This window comes from Chelonoidis abingdonii, chromosome 14, assembly GCF_003597395.2.
Source record: "Chelonoidis abingdonii isolate Lonesome George chromosome 14, CheloAbing_2.0, whole genome shotgun sequence".
NCBI lineage: Eukaryota > Metazoa > Chordata > Testudines > Testudinidae > Chelonoidis > Chelonoidis abingdonii.
In genome coordinates, this window is record NC_133782.1 from 6423917 (window position 1) to 6438215 (window position 14299).

Consider the following 14299-nt stretch of genomic DNA (forward strand, 5'->3'; position numbering starts at 1 on the left):
TCAGCTTTCATTAAAAAAAACAAAATATGAATTTCTAACCCTCAGGGTTGCAGAGAAAAGCTTGAAAACACGACCCCATAAAAGCTAAAACCAAACCTAAAGCTCAGAAACCAGAAGGCAAATAGAAGGAGCCCAACAATCATTATTTTTAAAGTGTCGGCCTTTTGGGGAGCCTGATTCAGGATTTTTTAATGCTCAGGATTTCAAGACAGGGTGTGTTCTAATTTCCCTTTTCAGTATCATAAGGGTCTGGTGGGGGAGGAAGCTATTCCATTATCAAATCCAGCCATGGGATGCAGCCTCATCCCTTCCCCTCCCAACCCCCACCTCTCCAACAGCCAGGCATGGCAGGGTGTGGGACTACACCTCCCACAATGCCTTGCATTACAGGAGCACCCCAAAGTAATGTTGATAATGTCAAGTAAAAATCCCACAGTCCAGTAAGGCTGAGGTTATTTCAAGATAGTGTTGGGTTTATTGGTGGTACAGAAATAACTGACAGGACGTTAAGTTGATAACCAATGAGGCATTTCCTCATTGGCAAGCATGAGAATGTTCTCCCCGTTGGTTTGAGGAGGAGGATGTGGTGGAGGTAGGGTGACCAGACAGCAAATGTGAAAAATCGGGACTGGGGTGGGGGGTAATAGGAGCCTATATAAGAAAAAGACCCAAAAATTGGGACTATCCCTATTAAATCGGGACATCTGGTCACCCGAGGAGGAGGAGGAGGAGGAGGAGGGGGAAGGAGGAAGGAAGGAGAGAAGTGGTGCTGCTCTATCAGAGCTGTTTACAGCCCCAGAGCAGCTAGAGGTTTTTGCTAAACCGATCAGCAGTGAAAGAGTTAACCCCCTTTCCCAGAGGAATGGAGGCAGCATTGTCACAGAGCCATTGTCTCTCTGTACAAGCAAATTCAGAGCTTGTCTCTGCAAACTGGGTGCTGCCTTTTCATCTGTTCCATAGTAACTTGCCATGTAGACAAGCCCTCTGAAATATATGGCCTTAGAAATGGGCCAGATATTGAACGAGCCCCTCCACTTCAGCTGCCTTATTTCTTCATTTATAATGTTGGCGAGGAATCTCAGCTCTGATCTCGCAGAGCGTGTGCACAAGCAGGCTCAAGTGTCTCGAAATCCAGATGTGAATCCCACTTCTGTGGCTTGGGAATAACACTTTGAAGAGATGCCAGAAAGTGACTCAGATTCCGTCTCAAACATTCAAGGGTGACAGCAGACTGCCCGGGCCCCAGCGGTCCCCTATTCCAAAAATAGAACTAAATGGACCCATTGCTATCTCCGAGTAGACACTAGCAGTCGGGACATGACCCGCATTTGTTACTTGTTATAAATGGGGGGTTGTTCCAAGCAAAGCAATGATAGCTCACCCCATCCTTCCCCTTCCTTCCCCATCCCCAGGAACTTCGGCTTACCATGCTGAATGATCCCATGTTCCAACAGTGCTCGGCCCAGCTCCACAGCTTCCTTTCTGTTTGCTGTCTCCCCTTCCTGGATGAGCCAGTCAATCATTTCACAGCCCAGGAATGTCCTCTGGTACTTCACAGAATTCTCCTCTCTCGCCTTCAGTATGGAGTCTTCTACATTGATCAGCCTGGCACAGAGAAGAGACATGCCAAGGGGTAAGGAGCGGGATGGACCAAGAAAAGCGATCTTTTCTTTACCCTATAACTACAAAAGCCGCTTGGCAGGAACTTAAGCCAGCTGAAGCATTGGTTGTCCCACCTGTCATGAGCAGAGAGAAAATAAACAGTGGGGGGACCCAATACATATTATTACATAATCAAGCATATTATGGTGTAACTCCAAGTCTCAGATGGTTCCCCTCTCAAGCCATTAGCTCAGGGCAGTTTTTGGAATGATGTTGTTCCCACGTCAGAATGCTGTATGTGGAGGACCCAGAAGATGAATCTCACGGTAACATTAAAGCCAGTAAGAACCACAAAGACTGTCTAGTATGATTCACGGATTTGGTTGGAGTTTAAAGGAGGTGGGCATGCTAGAATGGGTGAGAAAAGGAGAAGTCCTCAAAGAAAGGAAGACTCTTGCCCAGCATGGAGACATGAGAGGTAAACAGAGGAGTCTGTCCAAGCTTCTACTTACAATTCCACCATAAATAAATACTCACTCCTCACTGAGATCTGGTTTATAAGGCTACAGGGGTGGGAAGTGCTGCCATATGAGGAAGGACCAAAGAACAAAGCCTAGCTTGGCTACACAATGATGGAGTGGTAATAATTACCTAAGGATTTTGAAGGTGTGGACACCATGAAAAGAGAAGTCCTTAGGGGGAACAGCTAAGTGTGGCCAGACAAAATTAAGAAAAGGAACATCGTAGGCCAAACAGTAGGGTAAGAGTCCAATGAGTACTTTGTTTGCCCAAGAAATCTCCACTGGTTTAACTAATTAATTTTAAACTGAATTTAGCCAGTTCAAACCCTTATGTAGACACTCCAGGAATCAGTTTAAGCTAAGACGAAATAAATATCTACACAGCCTATTGTGGTGGCTTAACCACATCAGTTTAAAACCGCTCCTTTATTTAAAACTAGTGCAGCTTTCTCATGTAGAGATAGCCATGGGCTCCCAAGGGAAATGGCAAAAGCTCCATTGCTTAAGACAAGTATAGTGAGAAAAAACACTTTTAAATGAGATGTTTAACCCACATGATCAGAACCTAAATTCTAAGTCTCAAGTCTCATTCAAAACACAGCTGAGGAGACAGGTGAGTCACTCAATCGTTTAATGCACAATGGAAAACACCAGCTAATTCCGAAAAGATTAGCAGTAACGAGCTGTAATGAGCTGTGCAGGTGATTGTAACAGAGCCCAAAGCCAAGTTAGAAAGGCAGCTTGGGAGTTTTGCTTGTTTCAGGTGAACCCATGCAAAACATGCTCCTTTCATATGGCTGGAAGGTGGTTTCAGCACAGCCAATTCAAGGTCAACTCAAAGCAAGACAGAGCATGAGAGCCAAAAAGTAACAAAAGGTTCCTGTAACCCCCTGCAAATCTAAACGGCTAGAAAGGGCACAGTATAATGCAGTTAAACCCGCGGCTTCCTGAATTCTGGAGTTTAAAACTGATGTGTCCACAAGAGGGTGCCCTAACCCCACATATGCAAACAGCTGGATACCTTCAGACCAGGGCGGCTCCAGACATTTTGCTGCCCCAGGCACGGTGGCATGCTGCGGGGGGGGCTCTGCTGGTCCTGGGCTCCGGTGGACTTCCCGCAGGCTTCGGTGGAGCAGGCGTGCTGGGCCTGGAGCCGCTCCTGCCTTCAGAAGGCATTTCGTAGGGCTTGTCTACAATTGAAATGCTACAGCTGTGCCACTATAGCACTTCAGTGTAGACACACCGAAAGGGGGGTTCTCCTGTCAGCATAGACAAATCACCTCCCAGAGAGGCGGTAGCTAGGTCCATGGAGGAATTCTCCATCCACCTCATGGTGTCTAAGGCGGGTTAGATTGGCTTCACTGCACCACTCAGGGGTGTGGATTTTTCTAGCATAGAGCAGGCCTTATGCTATTTTATTTAGGAAAAAGCACAACAACAGAAGTATAGCCTTAATCTGCTAATATCTGACAGATTGAAATCAGAACATGGGCCCAACAGAGGACAGACAGCACATGCTGACTTCTGCACAAGTTTGCCCAATGTTGGGTTCTCACTTTAACTGCAGTCTGAGATTCTGAGTGCTAGGTGCTTAGCCGCAGTAGAGCATTAAGATGAGTGAGTGCTTGAAACGAGATACAGAAGTGATTTAGGCCTGACCGGGGGCACCGGAACACGAGGGCCCAGGGGAACCATGGCCCTTCCACTTTTTCCAGCTGTAAGTATGAGTGACAAGGGGAGGAGGAGGCAGAGAGGAGTGAGCGGGGGCAGGATCTTGGGGGAAAAGAGGCAGTACCGTAGTGGTGCCTCGCAGGAAGGGACAGCGTGAGGGTGGGTTTTTTTGGGGGTGGGACCACAGTTCAGGTGCCTGTGCACTCCCCTCCCCCCCCCCGACACACACACACTTTTAGGGTGCTTCTGCCACTCCTGGGCCTGGCCGACACTTAAAAATTAGATCAGCCTAGCTACATTGCTCAGTGTCTGGAGCACCGGAGTTAGGGCCACCTAATCCCTGGTGTAAACATGGCAAGTTTGACAGGAGAATTCTTCCATCAACCTAGCTGCAGCCTCTTGGCGAGATGGATTCACTACATCCATGGAAAAACTGCTTCCGTCAACGCAGGATACAGCAGCAGAGTTGCAGTGCTGTACTGTACCGCTGGAGCATTGACATACCCTTTGTGGCTGAAACGAGTTTAAGCACAGGACTGGATCTGATTCTAGGAAGAGACCATTTCCGAGGGTGTTGCAAAAAAACACCAAACAATCACTGAGATAGAAAATAGCTTCCTTCCCTAAACGAGAATTGGTGTCAGCTGTGATTTTTTTTTTTAATGACAAAAATAAAATCTGTTTATTTCTCCGCTCTCCCCTGCCTCCAAATTTTGCCACTAGAAAAGGGGTGGGGTGGGGACCAAGAAGCCAAAAAGGTTGGGGGGTGTTAGGTTTTCAAAATCCAAAAACATTATGGTTGTTTTGCAAAATGCATTAAAAAAAAATCATCATGGAAATTTGGAAAAAAGTTACAATTTTTCAAAGTTTTCCAAGACAAACTACTAACATTTTTCACTCTGCTTCTACCAAGAAGCCAAGGAATGCTTCACATGACGAGAGATGCCAGAAACAGCATCCAAGTCCAATGCAGGAAGGATGGTGAGGAGCCCTGCTGGTGTAAAGCCAGTGTTTCGCTCAGCAGAGAATAATTAGTGTGATGAGATTATACACAACTTCTGGAATTTAGCTCCTCAATTCCAAACCAAGCCTGTGCAGGGTTTCAATTCAGGCATAACAGTTAGCCTGCATACAGATTTTTTATACTTTTTTGAAGCACTGTAAAAGCATTGATCATATAAGACAGCCCCTGTAAGGTCAATATTTTCATTCCCATTTAACAGATACGAGAAAAATAAAAACACAGAGATTAAGTGATTAGCTTAAGGTCAGCGTGAACAAGTAGGTAGGCTCAACGTCTGGAAGGCCAGGTTCCCGGCCTGATGCTGGGACCACTAGAACATACTGGATAATTGATCATAATGGAGAGAAGGGGGAGCGCTGTGATTAAGACATGTGATGGGGACTCAGGAAATTTGGAATCAGTTCCAGCTTTGTCACAGACTCTCTGTGTGATCCCCCTGTTGGTGGATTGGCTGGGCCATCTGGATCTAATAACCCAGAAACACCCATCCCCTTTTAATCATTCCCACCTTACCAGAGCTCTGTTTCCCCACACCCATAAAAGAGGGGAGCAGCGCTGACCAGCTACTTGTGTTCTGCCTTCCAGTCCTATTAAGAGGCTAACTGGAACGCAGAGATCCAGATTTGCCAGGCAATTTCTCCAGTCAGACCCAGAGAAGAAGCTGGTTTTTGACCTGGAGGAGTAATTCGCGAAATCTCCACACACAGAGAGAACCCATCTTTGTGTGTATGTGTGTTTCTGTGTCTCCCCCCCGCCCCCCGACCCGCTCAATGAAAGGAAACCGTCCATGGAATCTAAGCTACTTATCGGAGCGCCCACATTACCATTCGGGTGACCAGATGTCCCGATTTTATAGGGGCAGTCCTGATTTTTGAGTCTTTTTTGTATATAGGCTCCTATTACCCCCACCCCCTGTCCCAGTTGTTCACACTTGCTGTCTGGTCACCCACATTACCATAGTATCTTAGCATCTCACAATCTTTAATGCAATTATTCTCACAACACCCCTGTGAGGCAGGACAGTGCTATTATCCCCTTATACGGGGGGAAGCGATGCAGAGAGTGTCTAACTGATTTGCCCAAGGTCACACAGGAAGTCTGTGGCAAAGCAGGACCTCAAACTCAGACCTCCCAGATCCCAGGCTAGCACTTTAGCCATAGGCCAGAATCCTGTATTCACTATTAATGGCTCCAAATTGAGAAGTCCAGATCTGGATCTGAATGTGAAGTCTCCCCAGAGCAACAGCGAGTTCCGATCCTGCATTCCAGTTCACAACCATCTCTGAACTCCACTCCAGATGGTCCTGCTGCTTTGCTGGAGTGAGAAAGGCAGCAAGGAGTCAGAGCTGGAGCTACCAGTTGATGCTATGGAGCAAGAGAAACATTGGCAATGGTTCAGCTCCCTGGCTCTGGAGCTGCAGCTGTGAAGGCAGCCAGCAGACTGCGCGGCTATAGACCTTTCAGGGAAGGACTCACGTACGTCTCATAAAGGCTCTGCCCCCTCAGGAACACCTTTACATCCTTGTTGAGAGGAAAGGTCCCGTCGTCCTTGCGGAAACGGTAGAGCAACTTGGCATCCTTATAGTCCGAGTGTTCGTCACAAACTGAAAAGAAAATCAAAGGAGACATCAGGACTGCAGGTTTAAATACTACCCCATAATGCATACACTAGAGCTGAGCTCGGAACTCCAGCCTGAGCACAAAGCCAGCTTTCAGTCATTTAAGAGTTACAGGCAGTACACCGTGGCCCAGTTTCCAGACCTCCAACTTTATGATTACTACAACGAGCTGTATAGAAACCATTCCTGAAACCATTCCTGCATGCAGTAGGACAGGTGGGCATTCAAACACCAAACAGGGTCCCATGCACAATAGCTGCACACCCATGTTTGGGGCAGGCAGCCAGCCACATGCATCGAACTTTGCTTGAAGGAAGTGGAGTAAGTTCTGATCCTGATAAGCTACATTTAAAGCTCATTAGATGACTGAATGGAAAAGGCAGAATTTTTTTTTTTAAGTTCTAAATGTTGCAGTTCACCTATAAGCTTAAAAAAAGAAATGTAACCCTCTCCTAGTCTGGTGTGTTAAAAAGCCACTGCCACATTTAGGGAAGCTTGGAGAGGGTGGGGGTTGGGGGAGATGTAACAGCCAAAAACCCATTAAATTGTCTCAGAATATTTACATTTCTCTTCCCCTATTGCAGATGCTTTGATATCTAAATGCAACTGTAAAAGAGATTTTCCACACAATCAATGTGCATCCACTCTGCCCAATTCATTCACTGGCAAACCATCAGGTCTGACATCAGATCTTTAAAGTTAGGTGTTTGCAAATACAGCTACCTAATTTAAGAGACCACACCTCATTTGCACGCACACCTTGGGTATTTGTGCATTCCTTATTTGCACATGCCCGGCTGGTAGGTATGTGCAGACAGTAATGTGCAGATATGTGAGATGCCACTGAAAGACAATAGGGTCACAGAGACAGATGACAGTTCTAAGGACCTGGAAGATCGGAGTTCAGCTCTCCCACTGATTTACTGTATGAACTTGAATAAGTCACAGCACCTCTCCTCCATAGTTTCCCCTACATGTAAAATAGGGATATACCCATTTAGGGAAAGTGCTTTGAGATCCATGATGAGCTTGCACTAAGTGGTAAGTAGAGCAGGTCAAAAGTTTGGGAGGGGTTGTTTGTGTCAAAAAGGTTTTTCCCTGTTGTAAAAAAATGTTTTGTTTTAGTGTGAAGAAATAGCCTATTAATAAAAAAAACTAAGAAACACAAAAACATCTCCCTCTCCCCGCAAAGAGGAAGGAGATTTTTTTCCCTATTAAATTTGAGGGTGGGGAGGCAGGGGAGGAAGAATTAATCAGAGATTATAAAAAGTTGCCTTTCGAAGTTTCATATAAAAATTTCACAGAAAGTTTGGAGTAAAAACCAAAATGTTTATTTCCTTAGGAATGTTTTGTAGAACTATGCCTCCCTTTGGTTGACTGGCCCAAGTGCCAAGTGTTATGGTTAACTTAAAAAACATGCTCCCTGAATTGCCTTCATGGTGACAAACTGCAATGCCACAAACACAAGATGTGTCAGGCAGAAGGAGGACTATCCGAGCACACAGCTGTTTTAGAAATTAAGGATGTTTTGCCCATTTTTTGACTAGAGGTGTTAGTGGTTCCCATGGTGTTACGAACAGTTTCATGGGAAGGAGAGGAATTAATGGAAGTTAACATGCTCAGAGCCTTACAAGCTGGAGCCCATGGAAAGAAGACGCACTTTTGCAGCTTGAAGGCTTGGGGAATAATACCCAATTTCCAATCCTGGGTCCAGTGTCTGTTATAGTTAGATCATATCTCACAAGTAAGCAATAGCCCAGGAAGTGCATTTCGTGGTATTACTCTTGCTTCTCTCAAGAATGCTGGGACTCGGTGAGGGGAGGGGGGATGGATTTTAACTAGCAGAGTGCCCTCTTACTAGAGGACTAAGAACAAGAAATGATTGCAAATCAGGAAATAAAAAAAAAAAAAAGTCAGCCTCCTGCATTAACCAGGTGATTAACAGAAACATGGAAGGATGACGTCTTTGGTGACCAAAAGCTTTGCTCCTGCTCAGCATTCCAAAGGCTTTTATCAAATAATGGGTTTCTTTGAAACTGTCAACCTGGCAGTGAAAAAAAAAAATAGTTGGAAAGATGGAAAATAATCAGATTTAAGTGTTAATGGTTAACCCTGAACTAATTGCTGTTACTTTATGCTGCTGTGATAAAGCGCAGTAACAGACGGTATTTTTATTCATGGCAGCTTAACATACAAGGCATTAATCTCTCATCAGGCAGCCGATGACAACAGATAGAGTGTTTGCATTGCAGTTGTCAAGAGGGTTGTTTCTAAACTCCACTACCAAAGAGGGGTTGAAGTCAATGAAAGCTGCACCTGCCTTCCACATCCTCAGCTCCGATAAGGAGAGCATAAATGCAAACTCTGGTGTTACCACAGCTCGTGTTGTTAAGGATCTAGGGGCAGGTTTTCAAGAGAGCTCAGCTCCTGTTTAGGTACCTAAATGAAGTGGGTAGATTCTTCATCAGAGCGCAATAGCGCCCATGGAGAACAATGACATATTATCCCATCTCCCTTCCCCCACTAATACCAAGAGCGATGGATGAAGGCTCTTCTTGAAAATCTGGCCCCTAAAATCTGGATTTTCAGACTTCATTTTATACCCTCCCCCATCTGGATCTTCCCAGTCACTCCAGATGTCATAGGGTGAGAAACTCTTCTTAACAAGTCTGAAAGACTAAGTTAACATGGGGCCTGCCCCAGTCATTGGTCTGACCAGCATTTAGCACAACGGGTTTGCCACTTTGCACTAGGTGCTCAGGTGTTACAAACAACAGCCATTTAAATTCACCTTTGATTGTCATTTCTGTAAAGAATCTACATTTCCAGAGGGTCTTCTATTCTGAAGGGCCCAAAAGGTGTTAGCTATAGTCAAAAGATCACTAACATGCAGCTACTTCTGGGGCAGAGCTGGACAAGAACACAGGACAGGTACATTTTTCCACAGATATTAACTACACTCACTCTACCTGTGCATACACATGGTATACTGCACCCTCAACTAAGTCAAACATGTTCTCTCTTGATCATTTGGAGGGAAATTGCAGGTTTTGGCAATAGGTTTTTCCACAAAAAGAAATGTATTTCCTTTAAGATTTTGTTTCTTCACTGAAAAATTTTAGCAGAAAATGTAAAATGTTGATGAAAACAAATGGGGCACATTTTTGTTTTTTTGGCATTTCACCTAAAACTTCCTGTGGGGAAAGATGTTCCAGACTAAATCTCAACTTACAGACACATTTTTGTAATTTTTCAGCCAAGAGGAAATCTGCATGGTCATTTTACAACCCTCCTTCCAAAACCAGAGGTTAAAATCCTGCATACCTGAAAGACAGAGTGGTGTTCCTTGTTCAGAGGGTGGATGCTCACCTCTGGGTGGTGTGTGTGGAAGGAACAAATAGCAACCCGTGAATAAGTCTCTTATAATATCTAGTCAACCCAGAAATATGCCACAAGTAACCTCATACACAGAGAGAGAAATTTGAGGTCTTTTGCTTCTGACAAGAACCAAGAAAGCTGAGCAAACAAGCTGGAGTGAGTCACCACAACTTCTACAAGCCTCAGAAAAGGCTGAGTGTGAAGTGAAGACTAGAGGAAGAGGGGTTGGGAGAGTGTCCAGGCCAAACTAGCCGTCACCTCCCCGGCAAGACGAGAAAACACTGAATTCTTTGGAGGACACACTGGACACAGCTCTTGAAAATCATCTTTTTAGACTCCTTTCCCTTCTTGTGGCTGACAACCAGATTAGAGAGGCAGGATGCTCAGAGAAAGAATTAGGCAATCCATTGCCTCATGTACTCTCTGCCCCAGAGACCCTGCAGCTCCTCTCACCACATCCAAGGCTTTGCTTGTACACACTGTCCCAGACTGCTGGAAGAAGGCACCCTAGGAGTCTGTGTTTATTTTGGTTTCAGCCAGCATTAGGCTCTGTGTGACATACACAAGCCAGCCTTGTGTGGCTCCTGCAGAGGAAACAGGCCTGAAGTATATTCTGCCAAACCGTCGGCTAAAAGCTGAACATTCAGGCTCATTCAGCACAAGTCACCCTTGCTCCTCCCCCGACCATTTGCTCTCCATTGCAGATTTCGCCTTTGTTAAGTGTATCGCAGAGTATGTGCATCACTCAACAAGTTCACTTGGCTGGTCAATCACAATCACAGAGGCGTTTTCCATTCGCTCGAGTGCTCTGCGGTTATATGGCTTGGGTCCGTGCATTGGACACTAAAGACAGATGTTACATCCTGCAAAGTTAAGCAGCAGTGCAGAAAGACTTCAAAGAAGGCAAGAGATCTGGCAGCAAAACCTACATTCTGTGTGCTATTAAAGAGAGAGGACTACTCATTTAAATAAGCGCAGAGAGAGTAGTTTCAGTCTCTCTGTAAAGATGGTTCTAGCATCAAGCACGAGGACCTCAGATGCTCCAAAGCTTGGGTCTGATTCAGCTATTGGGTTTTGGCTTGGCCCATTATAAAAACCAGCAAATAGCTGCAAAATGTGGATGCATATTCCACATTCAGTCACAAGGGTGCGTATAACTAGGGTTTGGCTTTAAGACCAAAGGATGTGGTAGATTCTCCACACTTGGATTCTACCAGTCACGACGGAGAGTCTGGATGACATGCTCCAGTTCAACCGCCAGTTATTGGGCTTGATGCATGAATCAATGGTCGAAATTCTGCATTATGCAAGAGGACTGCATGGGCCCTTCTGGCCTTTCGTTGTTCCAAGGAGGGAGAGAACAAGCTCACTTCTATTAGCTACTAAAAAATAAACTGAGCTGTCTTGCCCATCTCCCCATCCCCTCTCCTCCCCTCACAAACCAAGCTGGTTGCATTTCCTTCTCTAGTCTAAATGGAACTGGGATTTTCATCTAGCACTGGCAGGATGGCGTTGGGGACAGGGCTAGTAGATAACCCTGCAATGGGAGCACGTGCAGATGCTGCTTTGCCAGGGATGCTGAGGCTTTAGTTTTGGGAAGCAGAATGCAGTTTGTTATTAACCCTCATGAGATTTTATCTCTGGGAAGAGGATTTTTAGCTTCTTGATAACATCCTGGGAGTTTCCGATTGCATATTAAAGAACTAGATGTTTTTAATCCAGAGGATTGTCTCCCACCAGATCACCAAAGCAGGAACATGAGTACATTGGGATCTGGTTCCAAACATCCCCAAGTTTCAGGGAAGTAGGGTTGAGCTGATGTGGGATTTTGGCCCAGGCTCATCTCTAGTAACCTGAAAGTTAAATGTGAGACAGCCACTCTTCGCACTACCAGCAAGTGCCCACAAACTTCTTTCATGCCCATGCACCAAGGGTGAAATCCATCCCATGTGAAGAGCCAGCCCAGGGCTTGCTTATGCACCATGAAAGTTTCACCACAAACCCTCAGAGAGGTCTTATGAAGTGCATCTGTCTTGTACTAATTCTCTATGCAGGGTTGAGTTTCACCCTAAACGAATCTCTCTCCTGCACCTCAGTCAACACAAGCAACAAACAGCCTCACCCTAGCTGCAGCATAGGAAGTAGTGTGGCTGAGTGAACAGTGCACTGGCCTGGGATTCAGGATACCCACGTTCTAGTCCCAACTCTGATGCTGGGTGACTGAGGGCACATCTCGTTCCTCTGTGCCTCAGTTTCCCCATCTGTAAAATAAGGACAGTGATTCTGACCTCCTTTGTAAAGCACGTCAGGACTGACTGCTGTAAAGCACTACATAAAAGCTAGTTCTTATTGCTACAGTTACAACCTAGTGGTTGCCGGAAGAATTCTAGAACTATTTCCTTCGCCAGGGAAGACAAGGATTTGTCTAAGAACCATCTGAAAACCAGTCTCCAGCCCCAGTGGTGGACAGCGTGGCAGGGCCAGTCCAGTTCTCTCAAAAAGAAAAGGAAATAAATCTGTTAACATCAATCAGGTTAACTGCGCTAGAACAGAGATAGCAACAGCCATGTTTAAACATGGTTCATAATAGCTACCAGTCATGAGGAGAGAATATACAAAAAAGATTCTATAACTCCCAGAACTGGAGCCTAACAAATTAGACCCTAATCCTGCAAGCACTTATACACATGTGAAACTGGGGCTTTAATTCAAATCTCTGCCGCCAAGAATTAAATTATTATTATTATGCCCATTCTTCAGATGAAGATAAAGAGGCAGAGACTTAACCAAGGAAGGCATAGAGTGAGTCCACATCAGAGCGAGGATTAAACCTCAGGAATTCCTCTCTCTTGCTCCAATACTCAGTTCTCTAGACCTTGCCTTCCCCAGGTATCTAACAACATGGCCCAGCCCAGTGTTTGTATAAAAATAAAGTAGAGCTGTTCCAAGTTAAAAAAAGAAAAAAAAAATTAAGAGCCAGAATAGTAGGAGCCATTGGTCAGGAGCCGCATGGAGCTGGGTGCCAAGTGAGTCTTTACTCTGAGTTGGGTCCAAAGACAGGCCTTGAAAAAGGCACTGTACGTTTTTCATTCCCAAGAGATGCTTCCCTGCATGTTTGCGTTGGCGCTTGGAATGCCACAACCCGATCACGGTGTAGCGCTTGCTGGCATGCAAGCTGCACTACCACTGTCCCTGCCCCAGATATGAGCTGGAAAGTTAAGGGACACTAAGCTGGTGCAGTAAAAATGAATGTTACTACTTTTTTAAATTTCTTCTATCATGCAGTTTCAGCCATTTGAGTATTTACACAATACTACATTATTGCAGGGATTCAATTCCGTAAAAATCTAGACCACAGTATTTAGGCAGTTTCTGAACAGCAGAGTAGCATCCAGGACAGGGTGACTGAGCTAGAACCAGTTGCATTACTGTTTTACCTTCTCCCATGAGACACACCTCTGAGGGTTATTTCATTCTTGTGCAGCCACAGTCTCTCTTCTGGAGTGGCTGCAGTGCAAGAGACTGGGAGCATTGTGCAACCTGAGAAGTAGCGCTATTAAACAGGAGCCCAGTTCTGCACATCTCAGACTCCGGGGGGGTCATCCCATTGGCTTCGGCGGAAGTACTCGCATGAGAAAGGGTTGCAGAAGTGGATCCTAAATAGGTAAGTTGGTCTGATAAGTGGGCACAGACAGGGAAATGACTAGTCCAGATACTGTGAATTTTCTCTCTTGGGCAAGTTAAAGGGTAACTAGAGTTTACAAACCATGATGGATGATGTAATGGTCCATTAGCTTCTGCATTAGGCGGATACCCGTCTCTCGGTCTGGTGCTTCCTTGTGGTCAATCAGCCAGTCTGTAAGCTCCTTTGCAACAAAGCAGTTGGGGTACGTTCGAAGGTGGTGGCGCCTGTCCTTAATGAGCTTTCCATCATGAAGTCGAAGCCTAGGATGACAGAACACTATGAAGTGTATGTGTAAATTCAGAGACATTTTAGATGACATGTCAGTGATGGATGTGCCACCATAGGCTTGGAGATGATGATAGTTTAGGCAAGAATCAGCATGCTTAACTGCACCTCTTTGAATTGCAAGGCTGTGTTAGTTCTCATAAGGTTTCTGTCTGGTGAGTTTGCTGGTACCTTCCCCTGATAGTCCTGACCAAAACACAGAGGGAAAAGTAAAGTGAAAGTTGTGACCCTCAAAAATCCATTCACCCTGGATTTGGTTTCATCTAGTTCTTATTTTGCCTAAAATCAGCTGATCTTTCAAGAATACTTCACAGTAAACAAATATGCTTGTAGGTATGCAATGTAAGTATATCCCTATTACCAGATACTATTTTTTTCTGTCTTAAAACACGGGAGAATTATTTCATTGATGACCGACCATAACTGCTCCAAAATTTAGAGGATGGTTATTCCTCATCGCCATCACACATTGTTAAATTTTACCATCATCCACACTAGTCTTAGTCCTGAACAG

At 45.1% G+C, this 14299-nt stretch overlaps 1 protein-coding gene across 2 annotated transcripts in view; it reads right to left on the reverse strand.

Annotated features, from left to right (window-relative positions):
* LOC116816861 (DEP domain-containing mTOR-interacting protein-like) overlaps positions 1 to 14299 on the reverse strand; it is a 38545-nt gene that overhangs the window by 10226 nt on the left and 14020 nt on the right. For both annotated transcript variants that reach the window (XM_032766446.2, XM_032766445.2), the window contains exons 2-4: positions 13582 to 13760; positions 6299 to 6422; positions 1427 to 1605 (exon numbers count right to left, since the gene is read on the reverse strand). In XM_032766446.2, coding sequence (XP_032622337.1) covers positions 1427 to 1605; positions 6299 to 6422; positions 13582 to 13760 — 482 coding nt within the window. The remainder of the gene's footprint in view (positions 1 to 1426; positions 1606 to 6298; positions 6423 to 13581; positions 13761 to 14299) is intronic.